General features: G+C 41.1%; 1 protein-coding gene across 3 annotated transcripts in view; it reads left to right on the plus strand.

The window, feature by feature from the left end:
* Window positions 1–25,187, plus strand: part of CAMTA1 (calmodulin binding transcription activator 1) — a 1,430,009-nt gene that overhangs the window by 1,370,509 nt on the left and 34,313 nt on the right. For all 3 annotated transcript variants that reach the window (XM_066607351.1, XM_066607352.1, XM_066607353.1), the window contains 8 exons: window positions 5,659–5,798; window positions 9,593–9,789; window positions 10,711–10,789; window positions 11,046–11,361; window positions 12,167–12,666; window positions 16,603–16,790; window positions 19,128–19,374; window positions 21,816–21,887. In XM_066607351.1, the coding sequence (XP_066463448.1) occupies window positions 5,659–5,798; window positions 9,593–9,789; window positions 10,711–10,789; window positions 11,046–11,361; window positions 12,167–12,666; window positions 16,603–16,790; window positions 19,128–19,374; window positions 21,816–21,887 (1,739 nt within the window). The remainder of the gene's footprint in view (window positions 1–5,658; window positions 5,799–9,592; window positions 9,790–10,710; window positions 10,790–11,045; window positions 11,362–12,166; window positions 12,667–16,602; window positions 16,791–19,127; window positions 19,375–21,815; window positions 21,888–25,187) is intronic.

The following is a 25,187-nucleotide window of genomic DNA, read 5'->3' on the forward strand; positions in this document are numbered from 1 at the left end:
TGTGACCAGCTGGCCTATCATAGATGAAAGCTTGGGCAGCTATAGCAGTTTTCACAGGACATGTGTGTCTGGTAATGGATATGTCTTCTGGCCCTTGACAAGAAATAGTTGTTCACACTTCAGAGTTTTATTTTTATAGCAGTCACAAAGCCCAGGGATGGAAATTACCGAGCACTTCTTCCATGATGAGCTGCATGTATGGGCCAAAATCCAAAACAAAAACCCTTTATTATAGTGACATTTGCTAAGATGGATGAAACTAGAGGTATCTTCACCGTGGACACATCCGTGATATACTGCAAGTACGAGGATGTGGGATGAGTACCTCACAGTACAACCCCTGCTCATATGCCTGATTTAGCCTTATTATAGATGCGTCTCAGGACCCCCTTTATGAGTCAGTACTTCTGGCAGACCCGGCATGTCATGTACTATGTGGTGAGCCATTTATTAGAACGAGTGATATATGTTACTTCATCTGCCCTGAAGACGATGCTGTAGGGAAAGTGTCTGGCCAGACACCTATTTCCTCGGTGAAAAAAACCAAAATATTCAGGTGTGCATGGCCTAATAGAAATCAGTAGCTATTACGCATGTCACACACACCCTCAGAAGTGTCCACCTGTCTTAGGCATCATGTCCATGTCCGTATTGGTAAAACGCTGTGGGTCCCCCCCGGCAGAGACCGCGTATGGCTGTGAGTGTACTGCACATACCCGCCTATCATACGTACACGGTCATGCGCAGTAACTTTATTCTTTTTCACTCTGCTTCATAATGGGGTTGCTTATGAAATCGCCTCCCATATGCAATGTATTGCGTATGGACAGTGTTACATACGCTGCCTATACAAATGTATAGGGCTCACGCTGCGTGTTACACAGAGAAATAGAGCATGCTGCGATCTATTTCTCATGCATATCGATACGCAGTGTCCATACGCACATGTGCATGGAAAAGTCTATTGACTTTTATTGATTCCATTCACTGCGTATCACGCAGCCGTGCTTCCTATGTGAAAATCACCCGTGGACATGAGCCCTAAAAAGTTAGAATACAAAGTTATTTGAGCCCCATCGGTTACAGGAACTACATGTGAGTGGTGACAATCTCTATTCGGCAGGGCTACAGAATATTTTGGAGCTGTGAAAACAGTAATAATCGTAAAAGAAAAGTCTGTATAGACAGGAACCTTAAAAATTACAGTAAATAGCAGCAGGTAAGAAATAACGATTATTCGTCTCGGTAGTTGGTACGTGCCCGGCTTCCAAGCGCCCAGCAGCTTCCAGGTGCCCGTTGTGGCACAGACATTGTTGTGTTTAACATAGGGATGTTGTGAGGAAAAGGGGCCGTCTCGGTGATGTCAGTCAGATGTCAGTCTCTGCAGCGGACGTGCCGTGCATGATAATTCGGCTGGAGGAGGAGGTGACATCATCTCCACTGCACCAGACTGCAGTATCAACACAACAAAGCCGCTCACAGAAATACAACTGGATGTTTGCACGGAGCATCGTTTTATGGCCGCTTGCCCATCAATCTCTCAGATGGGTTCACTTAGAGGCACCTAATGGGCCATTATCTGCATGTAGACACTGGACATTAGTGGGCAATTCAGCATTTTGCACACTTAGCTGATATCATCTACATGTTTATGCATTTTTACATTTGTATATTTTTGGCCATTTTTTTGCCTAAAACATTTTATTTATAATCATCCAATATTACAAAGACATATTCTAGGTTTTAATTGTAGTTATGACTATTTCCTAAATAATTATTTTTTTGCAATATGAACACTAACATTTTTTATATTTTATTTTCTATGTTTGCCAGATGTTTACTATTAGTAAATAGAAATATGTGACGTTTCTATCATACATTAGTGTACTCAGGGCAGGCTGACATGAGTGTAATTTCATTGCGTGTTACGCTTGTGTGTAATACACGGTGAATGGAGTTAATGAAAGTACATTGATTTTCATTGATCTATTCACACTAGAGTTTTTTATTGTGTATAATATGCACATTGCGTATGTGTGGAGTTTATACATATACCCAACCAGTCAGACTGCGCACGACAGCGTGCGTGTGATGCGCTGTTATGTGCACAGCAAAATCTCGGACCTATGCAGTGATATGCCTGCTCACCGCCGGCTCATATACACAGCGTTTTAATGCGTACACACGTGTGAACAGGCCCTTAAATGTTAAAGTAAGCTTCTAGTTCTGAAGAAACAGAGACGGCCACACTACTTTCCTGACTGCCTGATGCGCACTGTGCATTAGTATGCATGATTAGTCCAAGATATTGCAGGGGGTGGACAGAAATATGGAAACACCGTACTAAATGCATGCCTTAAATTACATGGGATTATAAATCATATTTCAATAAGACATGTAGAGACCGATTTTAAGTGGAGGTAATATGACACAGATGCTGACGGGCAGAAATGAATATCTGCCTGGGCAATAAGGTTCCATTGGTCAGGGGTTTGAGCCACTTAGCTGCTGTTACCAGTTGGCTCCCAAAACCACTCAAAGCAGGGCAAGAGGTAAAGTAAACACAAATTTGGGAGGAAAGTTTTCAGCCAAGCAGGGGTCAAAAGGGAAGCTCAGTGCTAATGATTAAAATCCCATGCATTTTGTACAGTGTTTCCTTATTTTTGGCCACCACCTGTTTATGCTACTTTGATTGGAGGTGGCGAGTTCTCCTTCACTGGACAGACTGGATGATTTAGTGATCCTGCATTGAGCAGGGGGTTGGACCCGGTGACCCTAGAGGTGCCTTCCAACTTTACAAATCTCAAAAACAAGAGAAGGATAGTGCCTTGATGGAATAAGAAAATCATTGTGTGGTAGCACAGTACAAATTCTTAGACAGTTCCCTTTTATCTTCGGATAAAATCCATGGACATGGAGAGCAGCATACATGAAAGAAAACCCCACGAATTAAGAGTAAAATGAGGTAGAGAAGATAGATTAGAATTAAACATATGCGCTCAAGCGATGCCAATATAAAGAGGAAATCTTGGTATCACTTACTTGGAGAGGGGGCGGGGGGGGGAGAGTTCTCCACTGGCTGGAGAGTGAGGCAGCCCCCCTCATTTTGGCCCCAAAAAGTTACTCGATGGCTTCCAGATGGTAATTTGAATATTCTTTATTCACACAAACGAGGTAGAGACAGATGTAGTCAAATAGATTGCAACATGTTTCGTCGTGAAGCGCTTCTACCAATTTATGATTTTATGATTGGCCAGTGTTGCCTTTGTCAGCAGTGCTGGCCAGCCAGAGCAGCATGTAGTGTCTTAGACTACCAATGCATACTAACACACAGTGTACTTTAGGTAGTCAGAGAAGCGGTATAGCCATCTTTGTTTCTCCAGGTTGGCAGGGTCGGTTTGAGGGTAGTGCCAGGAAAGGCAGATTTTTTTTTTAACTGTGGATTTTGCCACAAATTTTTATGTGTTACAAAGGGTACATTCTGCTGTGAAAATGCACAACAAATTTGCAACAGAATTGACTTAACCCTTTCCAATTCAATTAATATCCTGGTGTTCCTAGGGAACTTACTCTATTTCTGCTGTTATACAATGGCGCTACATGCTGGCTAAAGCCAGTACTGCATGAGGTGACACGTTAGATAGACTCAAACAGCAGAGAGGCTGGCAATATACAGTAAGAGAACCCTGATGGACGTCTTCCAACATCGGAGCTGTACAGCCTTAAATCATAATGTCTTCAGAGGTCAGACAGTGGATTTGAAAGGGTTAACTTGAAATCTGCACCGTTTTATTCCATGACACCTAGATGGAGTTTTGAATCCCCAATCCACATGCACCATATAGTAAATTCTTACATAAAATCCACATCCAAATCTGTAACATATCAATTCATTATAAAACTGACAGCACGAGGCACTACATGGGGAGGCAAGGCAGGCCGGTTGCTAAGACGTGCACAGCAGCTTTTAGCTTTCACCATCCACCAGTTTCCTCATAAGACAGCCTGCCCCGCTTCCTAAGACCTCAATACCCTCCAGCGCTCTCAGCCAGGACTTCTACATATTAGGCAAAATAAGCGCTTCATTTGTCCTGTAGGCTAGAGATCAATATCTGTTATTATTAGGCATATCATTGCTGTCTCTCTTCAGACATCTCTTAAGATTACACTACCAGTCAAAAGTTTTAAAACACCTCAATTTTTCCAGTTTTTACTGATATTTACAATTTAATGTCTGAAATGTATTTTGAAATAAAAACATAGAACAAACTAACAAGTTAGGATGAATAAAAATAACGGATTAATTTGGTTTCACCAAATTACATTGAGATTTTTTTACTCTTCAAAGCAGTTACCTCTAGCTGTAATATATATGAACCTCTGACCAACTAGGCGTACACTAGAAGGTATTACATGGTGTATCAAATGCTGTGGTAGCCCCTTTTGTCCAATGTGCCAGTCACCCTGTACAAGTTGCCAACTTTGGTTCCAGAGCCTGAGACCATCACACTTCCACCCCCATGTTTGACAGTTGGTGTCACACACTCAGGAACCATCCTTTCATCTACTCGACTGCATACCAAAACACTGTATGATTTAGCAGTCAAATTTTGATTCATCAGTCCATAAAACTTTCCACTCTTCAGTTTTCCACTGGAGTTCCTGCTTGGCCCAGACAAGTCTTTTTTTTTTTCAGTCTTAGGGCTTATTTACATGAGCGTATATCGGCCACCGTTTTCACGGCCGGCCGATATACTGTATCATCTGAGCTGTCTTCCCCTTCCCTCCCCATGGCCAGCTCACCTCCTCTCTCCTCCCCTCCGGCTGTTTGCAAGGGAGGGGCGGGGCTAAGCTCCGGCTCCCTTCTCGCCTCTTGTCCGTAGCCAGCAATGGGAGGAGTGAGGCTTAGCTAAGCACCCACCCCTATCCCGCCCCCTCCCATTGCAAACGTCCGGAGGGGAGGAGAGAGGAGGTGAGCCGGCGAGGGGGAGGGAAGAGGAAGACAGCCCAGATGCTAGCGTATATCGGCCAGCTGTGAAAACAGGGGGCCGATATATACTTGCGTGAATAAGCCCTTAGCAATAGCTTTCTTACTGCTAATTTACAAAGTTGAGACAAATGTTAATAGTTTGCATCCAACCATAATTTGCTTTCTGTGCTGCAGAGCAGCTGTCCTAGATAAATTCCCTGAAAAAAAAACTTTAAGAGGTTAAAGAGTACCTGCTCTTTCATGCAGGAGTTCTATGGCTCCATTTGCCATTTTCAGCTCCTCCCAGCAAATGAAGACAGCCCTATATAGTGCTATATAAGCTTTCTATTAGGCGGTATTTAGCCGAAAAGAACTGAAAAAGGCTGATGGAGCACTAGCGCTCTAGTGTGGAAGTGCAGGTACTCTTTAAAATCATAAATTATGACTAATTTCATAATATTTTTGTTTTTTACTTACTTTTGGAACTTTTAACCATTTCACATTATATGTTCGATTTGAACAGTGTTACTGTCAAAAATAACTGGAAAAATTGAGCTGTCCTAAAACTTTTCAACACTGTACTTGCATATAAATAACATATATGCAGGGTGAAGATATTCTTTTGTAATAATTCACCCAATGATTTCTCCTGTCAAATGAAGAATTGTGTTTTCTTTCACTCTCTCTAGATAACCAGTTTAGAATGTCAATTCTGGAACGCCTGGAGCAGATGGAGAGGAGAATGGCTGAGATGACGGGTTCCCAGCAGCACAAACAAAGCGTGGTTGGAGGCAATGGAAGCGGAGTTAGTGGGGGGAGCCAAACACAGGTAAAATGCATAAAAAAGCTTTATTATGTATGTGAAGCTCTCTTCTGTGGTCATTATTGCTGTAAAATATACTATAATATTGACATGCACCCTATAGTAAGACTATACTGTCATACTGCCCCTGATGTGAAACTTTACAACTACTATAATTCTGCTCTTCGGAGGAAGAATATAACTGCTATAATACTGCCCCTATCTACAAGAATTTAATTACTATAATACTGCTTCCTATATACAAGAATATAACTACTATAATACTGCCTCCTATGTACAAGAATATAACTACTATAATACTGCTCCTATGTACAAGAATATAACTACTATAATACTGCCTCCTATGTACAAGAATATAACTACTATAATACTGACCCCTATGTACAAGAATATAAATACTATAATATGGCTTCCTATGTACAAGAATATAACTACTACAATACTGCTCCCTATGTACAAGGATACAACTACTATAATACTGCCCCCTATGTACAAGAATATAACTACTATAATACTACCCCCTATGTACAAGAATGTAACTACTATAATACTGCTCCTATGTACAAGAATATAACTACTATAATACTGCCCCTATGTACAAGAATATAACTACTATAATACTGTCTCTGTGTACAGGAAATAACTACTATAATACTGCCTTCTATGTACAAGAATATAACTACTATAATACTGCTCCTATGTACAAGAATATAACTACTATAATACTGTCCCCTATGTACAATAATAGAACTACTATAATACTGCTCCCTATGTAAAGAATATAACCACGATAATACTACTGCCCCCCATGAACAAGAATATGACCACTGACCTCTATGCACAAGAATAAAATTACTATAGCACTACTGCCCCCATGTACAAGAATATGACTACTGACCCCTATGTACAAGAATATAACTACTATAATACTGCTCCTGAGAACAATAATATAACTGCTATAATACTGTCCCTATGTAAAAGAATATAACTACTCCAATACTGCTCCCTATGTACAAGAATATAAATACTATAATACCGCCCCCTATGTACAAGAATATAACGACTATAATACTGCCCCCTATGTACAAGAATATAACCACTATAATACTGCCTCCTATGTACCAGAATATAACTACTATAATACTGCTCCTTATGTACCAGAATATAACTACTATAATACTGCCTCCTATGTACCAGAATATAACTACTATAATACTGCTCCTTATGTACAAGAATATAACTACTATAATACTGCCTCCTATGTACAAGAATATAACTACTATACTACTGCTCCTATGTACAAGAATATAACTACTATAATACTGCCTCCTATGTACAAAAACATAACTACTATAATACTGCCTTCTATGTACAAGAATATAACTACTATAATACTGCCTCCTATGTACAAGAATATAACTACTATAATACTGCCTCCTATGTACAAGAATATAACTACTATAATACTGCCTCCTATGTACAAGAATATAACTACTATAATACTGCCTCCTATGTACAAGAATATAAAGAAATGGTCAGGGAGGCGCTTCAGGTGGCTAATTAGTGAGGTGAGTTAGTGTGATCACTAGATGATCGTGACACGTAAGAGAGTGTGGATAGAATTAAAATAAATGAAATAAAATTAAAAATGACTCACCCGGCGTGTGGTGGAAACTCCTGTGGAGAGGAGTCCCACCAACGCCTCCAAAGTCCGAGTTGGCTTATCAGATCTCTTATGGGATCTTTCCTATGGCGTCCGCCAAGTTCCCTGGTTGCTGGAGTGCCGCTGCAGAGCTGCTGTGTCCAATGTAAAATCGGGCCCACGGTGTGAGAACAGGTTTAAAAATAAAAAGTGCTCCTGCGCTGCCTCGAACAAACGACCAGTTTGGACAATAATAATATTGTCTAAAAAGATTTATTCAGGTATAGGTACAACGCGTTTCGTCGTCAAACACGACTTTATCAAGTACATGATGCAGTAACATAAAAAAACATCTTTATATAGCTACTTACAGGTGCAGTGTGGTGGTGATCTCAGTTCATAGCCGCTCACATGACCTCCACGTCATCTGTGCGGTGTTGGAATGTAGGAGAGGTGAAAATGAAACTACTTCCGGGATTCCGGGAGATCATGTGACCCGGAGGTCACATGATCAGTGATGCAAGTGTGCCTACACGCCCACTCTATGGGATTAGCAGTGTAAGGCATATTGCAGGGAGAGGAGGGGACTGTATTCCCTCTCTATGGTATTGGAGGACCACGTTGGTAAGCGTGGTGATGTCGGCTGACGTGATGACGTCACCGGCGTGTTGCCGATGTGATGGGGAATTGGGATCTCTACTTGCTGTATAAAACAGCAGCGTTAGAGGATGTGGTAACGCCAGGTAGCAAGCTTAAGCCACCGGTGTATGTAGTTTATTGAAAAAATGACAGTGTCACTTTGTGAAGATGCGTAATGACGCTGATGTACAAGAATATAACTACTATAATATTGTCCTCTATGTACAAGAATATAACTACTATAATACTGCCTCCTATGTACAAGAATATAACTAGTATAATACTGCCTCCTATGTACAAGAATATAACTACTATAATACTGCCTCCTATGTACAAGAATATAACTACTATAATACTGCCTCCTATGTACAAGAATATAACTACTATAATACTGCCCCCTATGTACAAGAATATAACTACTATAATACTGCCTCCTATGTACAACAATATAACTACTATAATACTGCCCGCTATGTACAAGAATATAACTACTATAATACTGCTCCCTATGTACAAGAATATAACTACTATAATACTGTCATCTATGTACAAAAATATAAATACTATAATACTGCCTCCTATGTACAAGAATATAACTACTATAATACTGCCCCCTATGTACAAGAATATAACTACTATAATACTACCCCTATGTACAAGAATATAACTACTATAATACTGCCCCCTATGTACAAGAATATAACTACTATAATACTGCCTCCTATGTGCAAGAATATAACTACTATAATACTGCCCTCTATGTACAAGAATATAACTAGTATAATACTGCCCCCTATGTACAAGAATATAACTGCTATAATACTACCGCCTATGTACAAGAATATAACTACTATAATACTACCTCCTATGTACAAGAATATAACTACTATAATACTGCTCCTATGTACAAGAATATATCTACTATAATACTGCCTTCTATGTACAAGAATATAACTACTATAATACTGCCCCCTAGGTACAAGAATATAACTACTATGATACTGCTCCTATGTACAAGAATATAACTACTATAATACTGCTCCTATGTACAAGAATATAACTACTATAATACTGCCTCCTATGTACAAGAATATAACTGCTATAATACTGCTCCCTATGTACAAGAATATAACTAGTATAATACTGCCCCCTATGTACAAGAATATAACTACTATAATACTGCCTCCTATGTACAAGAATATAACTACTATGATACTGCTCCTATGTACAAGAATATAACTACTATAATACTGCTCCTATGTACAAGAATATAACTACTATAATACTGCCTCCTATGTACAAGAATATAACTACTATAATACTGCCTCCTCTGTACAAGAATATAACTACTATAATACTGCCTCCTATATACGAGAATATAATCATTCTAATGCTATGAACTAGAAAATAACTGGTGAAATACTGGTTATAATAGCATAAAATTATGGATCTAGATTTCTGTGAAATAATGTACACATTAGTCACATGTAATCATCTTTTTGATGTATTTTGCTCACAGTGTGCCACTGGGCCTAGCTCCATAGGAAGTTGTTTTGAGAGTCGGGTGGTGGTTGTATGTGAAAAGATGATGGGCCGAGCCTGTTGGGCAAAATCGAAGCACCTAATTCATTCCAAGACATTCAGAGGAATGACCCTGCTTCACCTCGCTGCTGCACAGGGATACGCCACCCTGATCCAGACCCTTATCAAGTGGAGGTAAGTAATATGGACCAAGACTCCTGTAAAGTGATCTGGATTAGACTGTACTGTAGTTAAGATATCACATTTCCAGGGTGAATGTGCTATATTGTCAAGACATTGTCACTTTATATACTCATTCTTGCTGCATTACACAAGAGACAGTTGATCTATCAATGCTTGTTACCTTGTAGCATATTCTGTAGCACAGGTGCTTCCACCTAGAGGTTTAATGTGAAGGTGCTTATTTATTGCACATGACAAATGGTTGAGTTATATAGTAATGCATGTGTCAACCTTTAGATTTTTTTTCCTCTTTGTACAGAAAATCTGTAAATTGTACAAATTTGGGTTACAAGTGTCCCCAGATAACATCCTATCTTTCAGATAGCCTTAAATTTGGTGCAGTGAGCTAATTGTTCATTTTCCAAGCAAAATATGATAAATAGTAGCTGTACTCTCAGTGGTTGCTATGAACAATGGTATGTAGCAACCATTTTCAGTAGATAATGTTTTCCAAAAATAAGCTAAAGTTGGCCATCTTTTAGAATTTAAGGTGGCTTTGTTGCTTTTCAAATCCTCTTCCCAAATACTCTTTTGGAACATGACTACTTATTATACTAAGGGGGTCCTCTACATGAAACACCCATCGTTAGGGGCTGGGTCCAGGGAAGTTATTTGCTGTAAGTTGACAAGGTTGCACATTGTAAATAATGAATGGAATGGACATACAGAAACACTGTGCATAAACTAAAGGGGTTACTCCCTTCACATAGAACCCCCACAGATAGTTTTAGTGGATGGCCCCCAGTAGCTGAGGATTTGGCATGTTTGATTATATTTCGAAGCATCGTTCTGATGATGACTTCCACGATTATGTCTCCTGTTATAATAATCAACAGTAACTGAATTTATGGTATTTTCCATATCTGTCTACAGGACAAAGCATGCTGACAGCATTGATCTGGAATTAGAGGTCGATCCCTTAAATGTTGATCATTTCTCATGTACTCCTCTGGTAAGAACATAATCTCTAAGCTGTATATGAATTTTTACATATCATGCCTCTTCCACATATGTCCCACCTCAATCCTGGTACTTTTATGATGAATTTTCTGTTTTTCAATACAAAAAATGCACCAGGCCATCAATCATGTACTGCATAGTGCAAATAGGATTTCAAAAACTCCCATTGAATACAGTGAAATGGCCATAATATGAAGTGTGAACGAGAAGAGGATCCTAATACCCTCTTGTCTTCTTATCTTTCCCAGATGTGGGCCTGTGCACTGGGTCACACCGAAGCTGCTGTAGTTCTGTATAAGTGGGACCGTAGGGCGATCTCCATCCCTGACTCCCTTGGCAGACTCCCTCTGTCCATTGCCCGCTCCAGAGGCCATGTGAAGCTTGCAGAGTGTCTGGAACAGTTGCAAAGAGAAGAACAGTCCCAGCTGGGGCAAAATACCCGGTTGCAATGTTCCCCAGGTGCTGAGGCCAGTGCAGACAATTGGATAAACCAGTGGCAGAGCGATGCCATTAATCAACAGGAGACTCAGAAGGGTGTCACGATTATTTCAAATGCCAATACAGGTAAGAATGAGAATGGGTGATGACAAAGAATGACCTTCAAAAAGGCTAACTTTTGTTTCTCTGAGGAATTTGATAACGCTCCTGGGACCTGCAGAGATCAGCGGCTATCACTGGGGAAAGTCACATAGTACTACATGTAATACAAGAACAGGCCAGATTTTCCAGAGCCTGAAGCACTCTTACTTATCGCCTTTCCGTTCTGATTCATATAGGGGGGTTTCAAGCAGGAACCCTAAAACAACGTTTACGAGAAGAGCATCTGCCTACTAATACAGTCCTACCTCTAAATAGCTGAGCAGATTGGTCATTCAGAAGTGGGGGAAAGGTGGATGGGGACCCAGTTGAAATGATTGGCATAGTCAACGTTATAGGTTTTTACCGGGGCTGTGTGAAATATAACAGATGCTTCCACTTATGAAGAATAGGCAATGCGTCACATATTTATGGGCGGCATGACTGTACCGAATCCCCAGAACAATGTCAGCAGAGTTTCCGTCATCATTCAGGCATCAAAACATTATTTTTATGGGTAGTAGTAAAATGTAAATGCAAAATATAAAGCTGTTCTATTGGGAAGAAAAATGGTGAAGTAGAAATTCCGCTTAATTACCATATAGAGTTTGATTAATCTTTTAATTCTCAGTCAACAAAATATTTTCTAGCAACTTGTAATGAGAATGTAAAAGTCCACAAGGAATTGTGTGTGCCAAGATTTTTGCTATCATAAAATTATAAATTCAGATAGATAGGGGTAAGTAGGTTAATAAGATATATGGATTTTAACATTTTTGTTCATTCCTTACAGAATTGAGAAGACCCAGATCAGAACCCTCCAATTACTATAGTACTGAAAACCCTAAAGATTACCCAGCTGCTAAAAAACACAAGTTGAACCCTGAATATTTCCAGGTTAGGCAGGAGAAGGTCATTGCTACAGCTCTAAGCTTGGAGCAGTCAACCATCAGGAAGCAAAGCTCCAGCTCCAAGCAGCCAATATCTGAATCTACTCATGGGGAGGAAATGCGCCACTATGCCAGAGAGCTTCCTCCACGTCCTCCAGATACCTCCGGATACAGAGCTACAGGAGGAATGAAATGGAACCAAAAGGAGCTGTACCTGGGGCATGTCACAGGAACGTCGAAGCCCACGGGACTGGGGAAGGATATTGTGGGGCATAGACTACGCCAGAGGGAACAGATGAGCGTCCTAATGATGTCTGAGAGGGAAATGGTGGATGCCGATCTTCTGTCTTATAGAGAAAATATGGAGAATGAGGATTGCTTACAACATATGGATGATCTACAGGTAAGGCCAGATTCTTGCACATGAACTTAAAATGCCCATCTGACCCATAGAGTGTCTGAGATGAGGAAGCATAAATATTGTATACCAAATGTCCCACTCATGCGCATAGAGACCATCTATGGCAATGCACCCGCTGACTTTCGGTATGAGTTGTCACATCTGCTCAGTCCTATGTTCATGAAAATAGTAGAGAACCATTGGGGCAGTAATGTTGCCATCAAGGATATAAATTTTTGTATTTGAGACCAGATATCAAGGGCACAGTTTACACCTCGGGCTGGAGATCCAAAGTAAAAAGACATGAGTTGTCCCATGCACCATCAGTTTCCCCATCTATAGGTTTGTACATGAGCAAATATAACTTTGAGAATGTAGACCTTAGAGGCTTCCACAAATTTTCTCTCCTCCAAAGGATGGGTTGTGGCACAGATGAACATGTATTGGGCCCTATTGTAAGAAGCCCGACTCCTGCTTTTTGGCCTCCTTCTTCACCTAATTGGGTGCCTCTATGCCTCTGGCAAATGCCCTCTATATTTGCAGAGAAACCCAAAGGACAGCTATAGTGGGAGGGGTATTTTTTGGTCATGGGACAAGAGTGAGGAGGTAGTCTCCACACTTTATTCCTTCTTAAATTCATTATTCTTGAATTGGGTCTCTGGTTAATAAAAATTGTTTTAAAAAAGCAAAAATTTTTCAATACCCTATGTTTGAACTCCAATTATTGGTTACCATTATGGAAAGAGGAGAAGAACTACAAAGAGAGTCCCTTTCTTTGGAGGCTCAGCAGATTACATTCAATAGGCATCATGTAATGCTTCATCTTCCCTGCTTAAGCATTCGAAAGTTGCGCCAACTATTATTGCTCCTATGCAATAATCACGGGAGCAATAATTGTTCAGTGAATGGAGGCGGAGCGGGCTGGAGATTGCTTTCAGACACCCGCCTCCATTTACAGTATACAGGCAGTGGTTCATAAATGAATGACTGCCTGTTTGCATGGGAAGATCGTCATTTGATTTTTATGCCTGCGTAAACTGAAGGATGAACAATAAGTGAAGGAATTATCATTCGTTGTTCAATCACTGGCAGCATTCACACTGAATGTATCGTTCAGATGCCCGTCTTTCCATATAAAAGTGCCCTAACACCTGCTGCCAGATTGCCCTAGATTACAGTTGATCGCTGAGGATCACAGCAGTAACACATTCTGAGATCAGTTAATCACCAAGGGACTCTTCTAATAAAAAAAGTGATGACAATAGTGGGCAACCCCATTAAATGTACTGCATTATAGACTGAGACCATTACGGGTATATTAACTTGTGGTCTCGTCCAGCCGCACAGTGCCACTGTCCTAGATGTAGATTCCAGCAGAGGTCAGGCTCCCGGTTGTCATTTGATCAGCACTCACAGTGAATGCTGTGAAAACTGGCAGCGGTTTAATCCAGGTGGTTGCATATTGATCATCGGAGTTCATTATCTCCTCATGAGACAGCGGGCAGGCGTTGGTGATGAATGCCCCCTATATGCCAGCGTTCAGAACTTTACAGTAAGTAAATTGCTGCTGTTCATGTTAGGAAGACGCTCAACTGCTCAGCCGCATAGATGTTTAATTTCTCTTGCTAACTACGTGAAATAGGAAAGTATGCAGTGAGGCGATGAGGACATAAAGGAGATTACAGCCTGCTCCGGGCAGATCTTTCGAGTCAGATGCTAATCGTCCATTATCTACATCTTCACATTCATTATAGAAGTTGTATTAACCATTGTATTCATTTTTTACAAATGAAACCGTGCACCATATTATCCATGTAGAACATCCTTTACACCTAAGCTAATGGCAAAAATAGCAATTGTCTTAAATCATCCTCTATACAAGTTGGATAGCTGCAATGAATCCTGCGGAGATGTTAAGGAAAATACTGTAGCTTACTGGCCATTTTGTCAGCAGATTTTGGCTGTTTTAGTTATCAGGTTTAGGATGAAATGTCACTCTCTACTTGCAAAATTAAAATGAACTAAATCACCAAAAATTTTATGCGTTGATTTAAACCAGGTAGTGAAACATTTTCTGATTGTAGAATATTTCATTCTATTGTCCATATATAACTATGGAGCGGCCATCTTTCCTAGATTTAACAGCATTTAGAGATGCTTTACAGCAGCCTCATGGGTCATTTACACAATGGGCAGGTGGGGAGCCATTCACTTGTATGAGAGACTGCTCTAGACATGTTCTGTGACCTGTGCAGAGCTCATATTGCAGGGATAGTGAGTAGATAGTCTCAGCTTACACCCATTGTGAACGGGTGCCAACTATTAGGAGCTAGCATTAAAGGGGTTCTGTCATTAGAAAAAAAAATCTATACTTACTTATTCCTCCCCCGTCAGTCTTCTTACGGCATCTGCTTCCCGCCGATCTTCTCCTGGCTCCTGAAGTCCCCTGGGTCACCTCACCTCCAGCCGGCTGATTCTCTTTCTTCCAGTGACGAAGCGTACATTGCCAGCATTCTCCTTCCTGCAGGGTAATGTACACTACGTCACTAGTGACTTAACGTTCACTGCCTAGCAGGGAATGCCGAGCTATTGCTGAGATTGCGCATGCACACTGTCTGTCTGCAATAGTATATGAACACTCGTGGCGAGAAAGCGTGTATGCGCAGTCTCAGCAATAGATCAGCCATCCTTGCTAGGCAGTGAACGTTGCGTTACTAGTGACATAACCTACACTAACGTGCAGGAAGTAGAAGAAGACTGCCAAAAATGGACGCTCCAAAACAGGAGGAAGATGATTCGGCCAGCTCTCAATGAGGTGACCCAGGAGACAGGAGAAGATCAGCCAGGAGAAGGTGTGGTAAGAAGACTGACGGGGGAGGAATAGGTAAGTATTGATTTTTTTATGCAAGTCAATGTCAGACCTTTTCACAGGCCTAGTAACAATGGCTGAGAATATAAGGTGGAATCTTCTCCAAAAGGAAAAGATAACCATGTATAGGCAGACTGTTTTGGGGGGTTTTGCCCCTCGCCAGTGTGTTGTAGGTTTCTGGCTTGGCTGGGTGAGAGGCCTATGATGTGAGTCAGGAAGGATATAGTTTCTCCTAGAAGGTGTGAGGAAACTTACAAGGCCTTTTAGGTGCTCTTCGTAAGTAGAAACTATACCCTTCCTCACCCGCGACACAGTCCTCTCATACACCCTAGCCAAAAACCTATTTTACATTGATAAGGGGGAAAAAAAACCAAACACTTTTTTGTATTTACATGGTTCTCTTTTCCTTCTCGAGAAGATTCCAACTTTGGTTTATATTTCCAGTCATTGTTACAAGTCCTGTAAAAAAAAAAAAAAAGTCTGAAATCGACTTGCAGGAATGCTGCCTTCCAATAGGTAGCGCTGTAGAAGCATTGTTCCATCTGCATACTTGCCAGAGGAGCATGCATGGCCTTATAAGTCTCCTCGCACCTCCTAGATGCTCTCCCTAAGGAGAAACTATACCCTTCCTGTTCTACAATAATAGGCATTTTGGAAGGATGTTATTGGGGATGGTTGGGTGTTAATTCCTGCGCCTATCATTTGGGTGGGGTTGGGGAGGCATTTTTTCCTCTTCTCTTAGGGTCTTTTAAGGGCATTTCTTAGTGCACAGGGAACTATATAACATTTCTGCAGGAACGTGGCATGTCCTGTGCTCTGACTGATAATATTTAGTGCACTGCAAAGCTGAGTATTGATCGGAGATTAAACCCGTCTGCGACTGGAGCTTCGGGGCACAGCTTAAGAGGCAAAGTTTCGAATGATTTCATGTTCTGTCAGTTGGATGAGTATATGTGCTATATCCTCTGTGCTAAAGTAATCAGACCACAGAATAAATCACGTATGTCCCTATACATTGTTCAGCTTACCTATACATGCAATCTCAAGATTTTCCCTACTTTTCAAATCAGGTGAATATGATGAATCTGGCAGAACAGATCATTGAAGCTACACCTGAGCGGATCAAGAGGGAGAATTTTGTACCCATGGAATCTCCACTGGCAGAAAGGGCAGACACCGCAGCGTTTAGCACCACCATGAGCTGGCTGGCCAGTTATCTTGCTGATGTTGATCACTTACCTAGCGCTGCACAGATACGGTATGTTATCACACGAATGGTATATTGTAGACTGGCAGATTGGTTGTTAACTTCATATATACAGAAGATACCTAGATTGCATCAACATGGTCCATATGACTAGACTAGGACTAGTACAAGAAGATGTATTCCTTGCACCAGCTGTACATATATTATTATTTCCATATCATTATATACAAGATGATGTACAACTTATACTAGCTGTACATATATAATATATATCACAAAATGCTCAGGTCATACCAGCATGCTCCGAATCACTATATACAATCCCAATTCCCAAAAAGTTGGGAGGCTGTGTAAAATGTAAATAGATATTAGGAAAAAAAGAATGAAATCATTTGGAAAACTCATATAATAATATTTTATTCACAATAGATCATAGAACCTCATTCAGAAGGTGAAAGTGAGACATTTTTCCATTTCCTTTTTAAAAAACTACGGTAACTCGTTTAGAAATTGATGGCAGCAACACATGTCAAAAAAGTTCGGACAGGGTTAATAAAAGGCTGGAAAAGTAAATGGTACTAATGAAAAACAGCTGAAGGGTTAACTTTCTACTAAGTCACATGTATAAAAAGAATAAGTTGGAGAGGCAGAGTTTGTCGAAAGAAAAGAGGGTCAGAGATTCACCAATTCACCAATCTGTGAAAAATTCTGGAGGAATTTCAGAAAAATATTTCTTAACATAAAATTGCCAAGATTTTGAATATCCCTCCATCTACAGTACATAACATCACCCAAAGATTCAGAGAATCTGGAGAAATTCATGTGCACAGGGGACAAGGCTGACAGTCAATATTGGAAGCTCGAGATCTATAAACCCTCACGTGTCACTGCATTAAAATCAGGCATGATTCTGGAATGCAAATCACTGCATGGGCTCCAGAATACTTCCAGAAATCATTGTCTGTCAACAGAGTTCACCATGTAATCCCCAAATGAAAGTTAAAGCTGTGCCATGCAAAGAAGAAGCCATATATCAATATAATCCAGAAATGCCAGCGTCCTCTCTGGGCCAAAGCTCATTTAAAATGGACCGAGGCAAAGTGGAAAACTATTCAGTGGTCAGATGAATCAAAATTTGAAATTCTTTTTGGAAACCATGGATGCTGTGTTTTGTACAATCAAGAGGAAAGGGACCATCCAGCTTGTTATCAGCACATAGTTCAAAATCCTGCATCTCTGGTAATATGTAGTTGCACTAGTGTCTAAGGCATGGGTAGCTTTCACATCTGGAAAAGCACTGTCAGTGATGAGTAGTATATAGAGGTTTTAGAACAACATATTCTCCCATCCAAACAACGTCTCTTTCAGTGAAGGCCTTGCATATTCCAGCCATCATCAAAACAGTATGGCTTTGCAGAAGAAGAGACCGTGTAGCAAACATTTGGCACATTATGAAACAAAAAATCCTGCAAAGACAGACCAGGACTGTTGAGCCGCTGGAATCCTACATCAGACAAGAATGGGACAACATTCCTCTCCCAAAACTCCAGCAATTGGTCTCTTCACTTCCCAGACATTTACAGACTGTTGTAAACAGAAGAAGGGAGGCTACACATTGTAGCCCCAACTTTTATTGGGTGTGTTGCTGCCATCAATTTTTCTAAATTAGTTAATTTTTAAAAATGAAATTAAAATACCTCTCCCTTTCACCTTCTGATGTGTGTTCTTTTGTGAATAAAATATGGTTATATGAGATTTCCAAATCATTGCATTCTTTTTCTCTTTACATTTACTTACATTTTACACAGTGTCCCAAATTTTTTGGATTTGGGGGTTATACAAGGAGAGGTATAACATATTCTACCTGTTCTTACATCATTATATACCAGAAGATGCCCAGGTTATACCAGCATGCTCCATTTCATTATATAAAAAAGGTGTATAATTTTTATCACCTGTGCATATATAACGGCATAACCAGAAGATACCCAGGTTATACCAGCACAATCCATATATACAAGATGTATAACCTATACTATTTATATGTACAGTGAAAAGTGATGTCCTAGTGAGGTGGACTTTTTAATGAAGCCAGCCAGTATGCATAATCTGTGGTGGTACTGAAAATCTGTAACAGGAAATCAGGCCTGGATAAGGTGGTGGTCTTCTCAAAGAGGTGATATTTTTGGAGAGGTGTCATTATACATTATAATATACTAAAAGGATGGTCCATATCAGTATGTACAGTAGAAGATATATAACTTATACGAGCTGTACATATATAATTATATACATATAGTAAGATGCCCAGGTTACACCAGCTTGACTAATACTAGTGGGTTGATTCATTTTAGTCCAGGTTATCTATAACCAGGTCATCTCACACAGGTCGCTCTACAGTGAACCATTGACTCCTTCATCCAACACCAGCTTAAGTCCTGCGTGTTCCCCCATGAGTGAAACAACCTTTGAAAAACCTAGTCTGCCGTCTGCTGCTGATTGGTCAGAATTTCTCAGTGCGTCCACCAATGAAAGAGTGGAAAATGAATTTGCCCAGCTGACCCTGTCCGACCATGAACAGAGAGAACTCTACGAGGCGGCCAAACTCGTCCAGACTGTGTTCAGGAAGTACAAGGTTTGTCTCATAGGAGTTATATATTCTTGGGTGTCCCCAGTGCCTATGTACAACACTCAGTGCACTTGTATACCTGCACGGCTTATATGTTCTGTTTCAGTTCTTTAGCACTATCAAGATCTCTATTGACTGTCAGTGAATGGAAACCTGCTTGTTTACATTTAGAGGCTGTAATTCATCCTGATTTCCTTATGCTTGCACTGAAGAAACTTTGTTACAATACATCAATGGATAAAAGCTATCAGCCTGGAGTCCAGGACAGGATAGAGATTTGTGCTGATGCTGTGTTTAGCTCACAGAGCACTGTTTAGGCTGATACATTGTAACAAATACTGAGTTTTATGAAAATAGAAGCATGTCAGGAGTTCAGTCTCTCAATGCAAAGCATCGAGCTTTTCTAGGGGCCACACGGAGTCCCTATATTTCTACGTTACGTAGTTGTAAACACTGTAGGGTGTTATATGTTGCCTCCGTGATGAGCTATCAAAATACTAATGACCACCTGTCCATGAGTGAGTGTGTGTTACATGCTTCGCCCTTGATCACATGACAGTGACATCATCAAAGGTCCTAAAACATAAAACAAGCAGAGCCTGACAGCAGCCGTGTGCTTACGAGACCTGTGATGATATCACCATCTTGTGATCGGTCACCTGGGCTCTGTCTCCTTGAGTGAGTGAGCTACGTGCTCCACCCCTGATCACATGACGGTGACGTCATCACAGATCCTACATCCCTGTGCAGATTACCCATGGACTACATCCCCTACAAACCCCCGTGGCCTCAGTTGCTATGGAATACTAACGACTACCTGTCTGTAAGTGAGTAACTGTGTTAGTTACCTTTCAAGATGCCACCTTCATGGGATCAGTCATTGGCGCTCTGAGCTCCGCTCCTGATCACATGATGGTGAAGTCATCACAGGTTTTTTACCAAAACCTGCAGAGTTGGACAGCAGCTGTGTGCTTCGAGTACCTGCGATGATGTCACCACCATGTGATCAGTCACCTGTGTGGGAAAAGTCAGGGGTCACATGACCAGGGGGTGATCAGCGTGTGCAGGACTCTGCTGTGATGCTTGTGATCCCTGTTGTATGGGATGAAAAATATATGTAGCAGAGCTGTATGTGGTGTGCATGTAGTAGAGCTGTGTGTGTGATGTGCATGTAGCAGAGCTGTGTGTGTGATGTACATGAAGCAGAGCTGTCTGTGTGTGATGTACATGTAGCAGAGCTGTGTGTGTGACGTGCACGTAGCAGAGCTGTGTCTGTGACTTGCGTGTAGCAGAGCTGTATGTGTGACATGCGTGTAGCAGAGCTGTGCATCTATGACGTGCATGTAGCAAAGCTGTGTGTGTGACGTGCATGTAGCAGAGATCTGTTTGTGACATGCATGTAGCAGAGCTGTATATGTATCATGCATGTAGCAGAGTTGTTCTGTGTGACGTGCATGTAGCAGAGCTGTATGTGATGTGCATGTGGCAGAGCTGTGTGTGTTTAATGTGCATGTAGCAGAGCTGTGTGATGCTATGCACCACCAGAAACACTGGTGCTATAATTTCCCAATAATTACTAGTATTCTTCCTATGAAGCAGTGCTTCTAAAGAAAAATACTTTCGCAAACTGGCATACCATGGACAAAGCCACATATGGCATTGGAAGTAAGTATGGGCCCACAGATTTCTATGGGTAATATATTATGAATCCATACAACAAGGATCTATATAATTCATGTGCATGAGATTAGGCCTTGGAAAGAATGTTTCCATTCACTAAGGCCTCATGTCCATGGCACGCGCAGATTCCGCGCAGGGAATCTCACACGGAATCCAGCACTGCCCGCGGGCAGTGAGCCCTGCTTACCTGCATTTCCCGGCAGCGGTGTCCGCGCGGATCCCTCCACTTCTGGGTTCACTGTACTGCACATAGTCCTCACTGCTCGCCATCGAACAAGCGCAATACAGTTAGTTTGTACTTTAATCTACTGCTTTTCCGCAGATCCGCAGCACGTCCGCAGTGTCAGCTGTGGGTGTGCCGCGGATCGGACGGCTTCCATTAACTTCGATGGAAGCTGTCAGTGCAGGATCTGCACAAAAATGGAGCATGCTGTGATTTCTTTTCCGAACCAAAAGGTCCACAAAGCAAATCCGCATGTTTTAATCCATTTGCGGATGCCCATGCATCTCTATGGGCGGCTTGATTTGCGGATCCCCCACACGGGTGCCCCGCGCGGATTCCACAAATCAAGTTTTCCCATGGACATTGGGCCTAACAGCAAGCAGAAATCTTGAAGATTGAAATCCCTTCCATCTTCTACTACATGTTTTCAGAAGATTGAAAATGAACAACTATTGAAACATTCATCTGAGTGGGAGATGTGAGATGTTTTCATCTGTCTGTATTGATGATGCAGCCAGTTATTCTTGTGCTTACTGTCTTTAAGGGTCGTCCATTAAGGGAACAGCAGGATGTGGCTGCGGCCGTCATACAACGCTGCTATAGAAAGTACAAACAGGTAATACACAATGAAACAACAAACAGCTAGAACACGCAATGGCTTTTCTTTGTGTACAGTTAAAAAAGACGTGTGAGAAATGTCTGAGGTCAGCGCAAGGAGCAGAAAGCAAGATTTTTCTAGAAATAAGCGTTGAGGAGCTGAACATCAAGATGGCAACAAAGGCAATGGCCTAGAATTCTAAGGTTTTATAAAACTAATCACTGTATAATGAAAAATCTCATTTTCCTAATGTACTTTGTATTTCACTTCTGCTCCACTTTTAAGATATGTGCTTGCTGTCAGTGAGTGATGGCAGGGTTGTTTAAAACCTACCTTATTCTACCCTAATATTTCTCACAGCTAAGGCTTTGCAGAGAATTATCTAGGCTGGATACAGTTGTAAGGAATACAGCACATCAGTATACTGGCAGGTTAAAGGACTTGTCCAAGTTAGAAAAATATGGCTACTTTCTTCCAAACACAGCACCATACTTCTTCTCTATCTGACCCAGACCACTATGATAGATCCTCCTGATGAATGCAGAGTTTGCAGTTTTAGCATTTTGCTACTGCAGCTATCACCAGCCACTATAGCAACACAAATGCACTCAGACCCTATAAGAATTACAGACCTAGAGTTATGCACAGACCCCAGACCTGATCTTAAACCAGACCCCTAAATTCAAAACCCTAAATAAGTCCAGAGCTCAAACCAGATCTGCTAAATTCACACATAGACCAGACCCACTAAATAAATTCAGAATCCCTCAATTACCCAGACCAGACCCTAACCACCTGGTGAGTAGGACACACTCTCCTGCTCTGTGGAGCTATAGAATCATAGAATGGTAGAGTTGGAAGGGACCTCCAGGGTCATCTGGTCCAACCCCCTGCTCAGTGCAGGATCACTAAATCATCCCAGACAGATATTTGTCCAGCCTTTGTTTAAACATTTCCATTGAAGGAGAACTCACCACCTCCTGTGGTAACATGTTCCACTCATTGATCCCCCACCCACTGTCAGAAAGTTTTTTCTAATATCTAATTTCTGTCTCCTCCCTTTCAGTTTCATCCCATTGCTTCTAGTCTTTCCTTGTACAAATGAGAATAGGGCTGATCCCTCTGCACTGTGACAGCCCTTTAGATATTTGTAGACAGCTATTAAGTTTCCTCTCAGCCTTCTTTTTTGCAAGCTAAACATTCCCAGATCCTTTTAACTGTTCCTTATAGGACATGATTTGCAGACCGCTCACCATTTTGGTAACTCTTCTCTGAACTTGCTCCAGTTTGTCGATGTCTTTTTTAAAGTGGGGTGCCCAGAACTGGGCACAGTATTCCAGGTGAGGTCTGTCTAAGAAGAGTAGAGGGAGATAATTACCTCACGTGATCTAGACTCTATGCTTCTCTTAATACATCCCAGAATTGTGTTTGCCTTTTTGGCTGCTGCATCACATTGTTGACTCATGCTCATAATCTATTAGTATACTCAAGTCTTTTTCACATGTGCTGCTGCTTAGCCCATTTTCTCCTATTCTGTATGTGTTTTTTTCCTGTCCTTGATAAATACCATTCTGTTAGTCGCCGCCCACTGTTCAAGCTTTTCTAGATCTTTTCGAACACTTTCTCTCTCTTCCATAGTCCTCTTGCTACTCTTCCCTCTGGCTTCAGGACCTATACATATAATAGTTATGTGACTTTATCAATGCAGTTCCATATACTGATCTTGTACACATTTGTGTCAGTGTTTATTTAGCAAAACAGTTTTGCTATGGTTTTTGCCACAAGTCACAAAAAGCTGCTACAATAAAACCACTATGTGCAGCAAATCTATGAGTCCTTTTGAGTGGCCATAGGCCCCACAGTAGCAGCCACTCAAGCAACCACTCAAACAGCCCAGATTATAATCCACCACTGTATCAGCAACACAAATCTCTCTTATGTGCTGATTGCTGCAATCTATCAGTGTAGGTAAAACATTTGGAATCCAGGTTGCTTAGCTTGTCTAGACTGGAATAACAATCTCAGATGTGAGAAGTATTAGATCAGGATGAGTTTTCAGTTGCTAAATGAAAAATAAAATGTACTCATTCATGGACGGCACGCAGAGATCTTAAAAAAGGGGACACATTGAAAAAAGTATATTACAATCTTGAAGAACTTTTAGGTTCACAGTGATTAAGCTTTAGCATAAAACTAAATGATGCCTTTAAAAGCTAAGTTAGAATTTAATCTCTGATGTAAGGTATCAAAACAAAAGGCCATTAATTCATGTAAGACCTCAGTGTTATGCATATAAGTTATATTATGATCCATGAATACTGATTAATTGGTACCAGAGCCAGCAACAATTATGTGGTTCAAGAGGGGTCTCATCTTTCCTTAAGGAGAGCACCCAAATAGTGTGTGGACACATCTAGGGGGTGAGTGGGTTGGGGGATGGCATTGTCTCTCGCCAAGGAGAGCACCCAGAAGGGGTGTGAGAAGACACCTGAAAAGTGAGTGAGGAGACTTATAAGGCCATGCACGCTCCTCTGGGTAATTTATGCAAATAAGGAAGATGAAGCAATACCTCTTCAATATCACCTATTGGATGACAGCACTTCTGCAAAACAATCTACGACTTTTTAACAAGTCTGTAAAACAATGATTAGGAATAAGAAACCAAGCCAGAATCCATACACAGACAGCTGTTTCGGGGTGTTTGCCCCTCATCAGTGTGCGGTAGGTTTCTGGCTTGGCTGGTGAGAGGCCCGTGCTGTGGTTCAAGAGGGGTGTCATCTATCCTTAAGGAGGGCACCCAAAAACCTATCAGCACCAATTACTATAAACTCTCCTTATGTTAAAAATACAGCAACTATAGTGTTTATTTGCAGTATTACATCTTTGAATTGTACAGTACAGCTCGATTGTTTTGGTGGGCTTTTATATCGATTTTAGATCCAGCCAATATGAAATCTGTCTTGGAAACCATCAACAAGCTGCTGCTGACAGATCTACTATTCTCTTTATATGTCTGCATATGGTACTTTGTGGCCATATTTGTGTTCTTCTGTATACAGGATGTGGATTTAATTGGTTCAAAAACCCTCAATAACACAGAAATACTCAGTCCAAGTAAGGGTGCGGGCAGACGAGCGTAGGCGTATTTACGTTCGCACGAGCGCAACGTATAATCGCCCGAGCGATCGTTTTTCACCGATCACGACCAGAGCTAGAAAGCGTATTTTCGTTTGTTCCTACTTTGCAAACGGTCTTTTCGGCGATCGAATATGCGTTGGCGCATATTTCGGTCGCATATGTTCCGTTTTTTTTCGAATT

Source organism: Eleutherodactylus coqui, chromosome 6 (genome assembly GCF_035609145.1).
Source record: "Eleutherodactylus coqui strain aEleCoq1 chromosome 6, aEleCoq1.hap1, whole genome shotgun sequence".
Classification (NCBI taxonomy): Eukaryota; Metazoa; Chordata; class Amphibia; order Anura; family Eleutherodactylidae; genus Eleutherodactylus; species Eleutherodactylus coqui.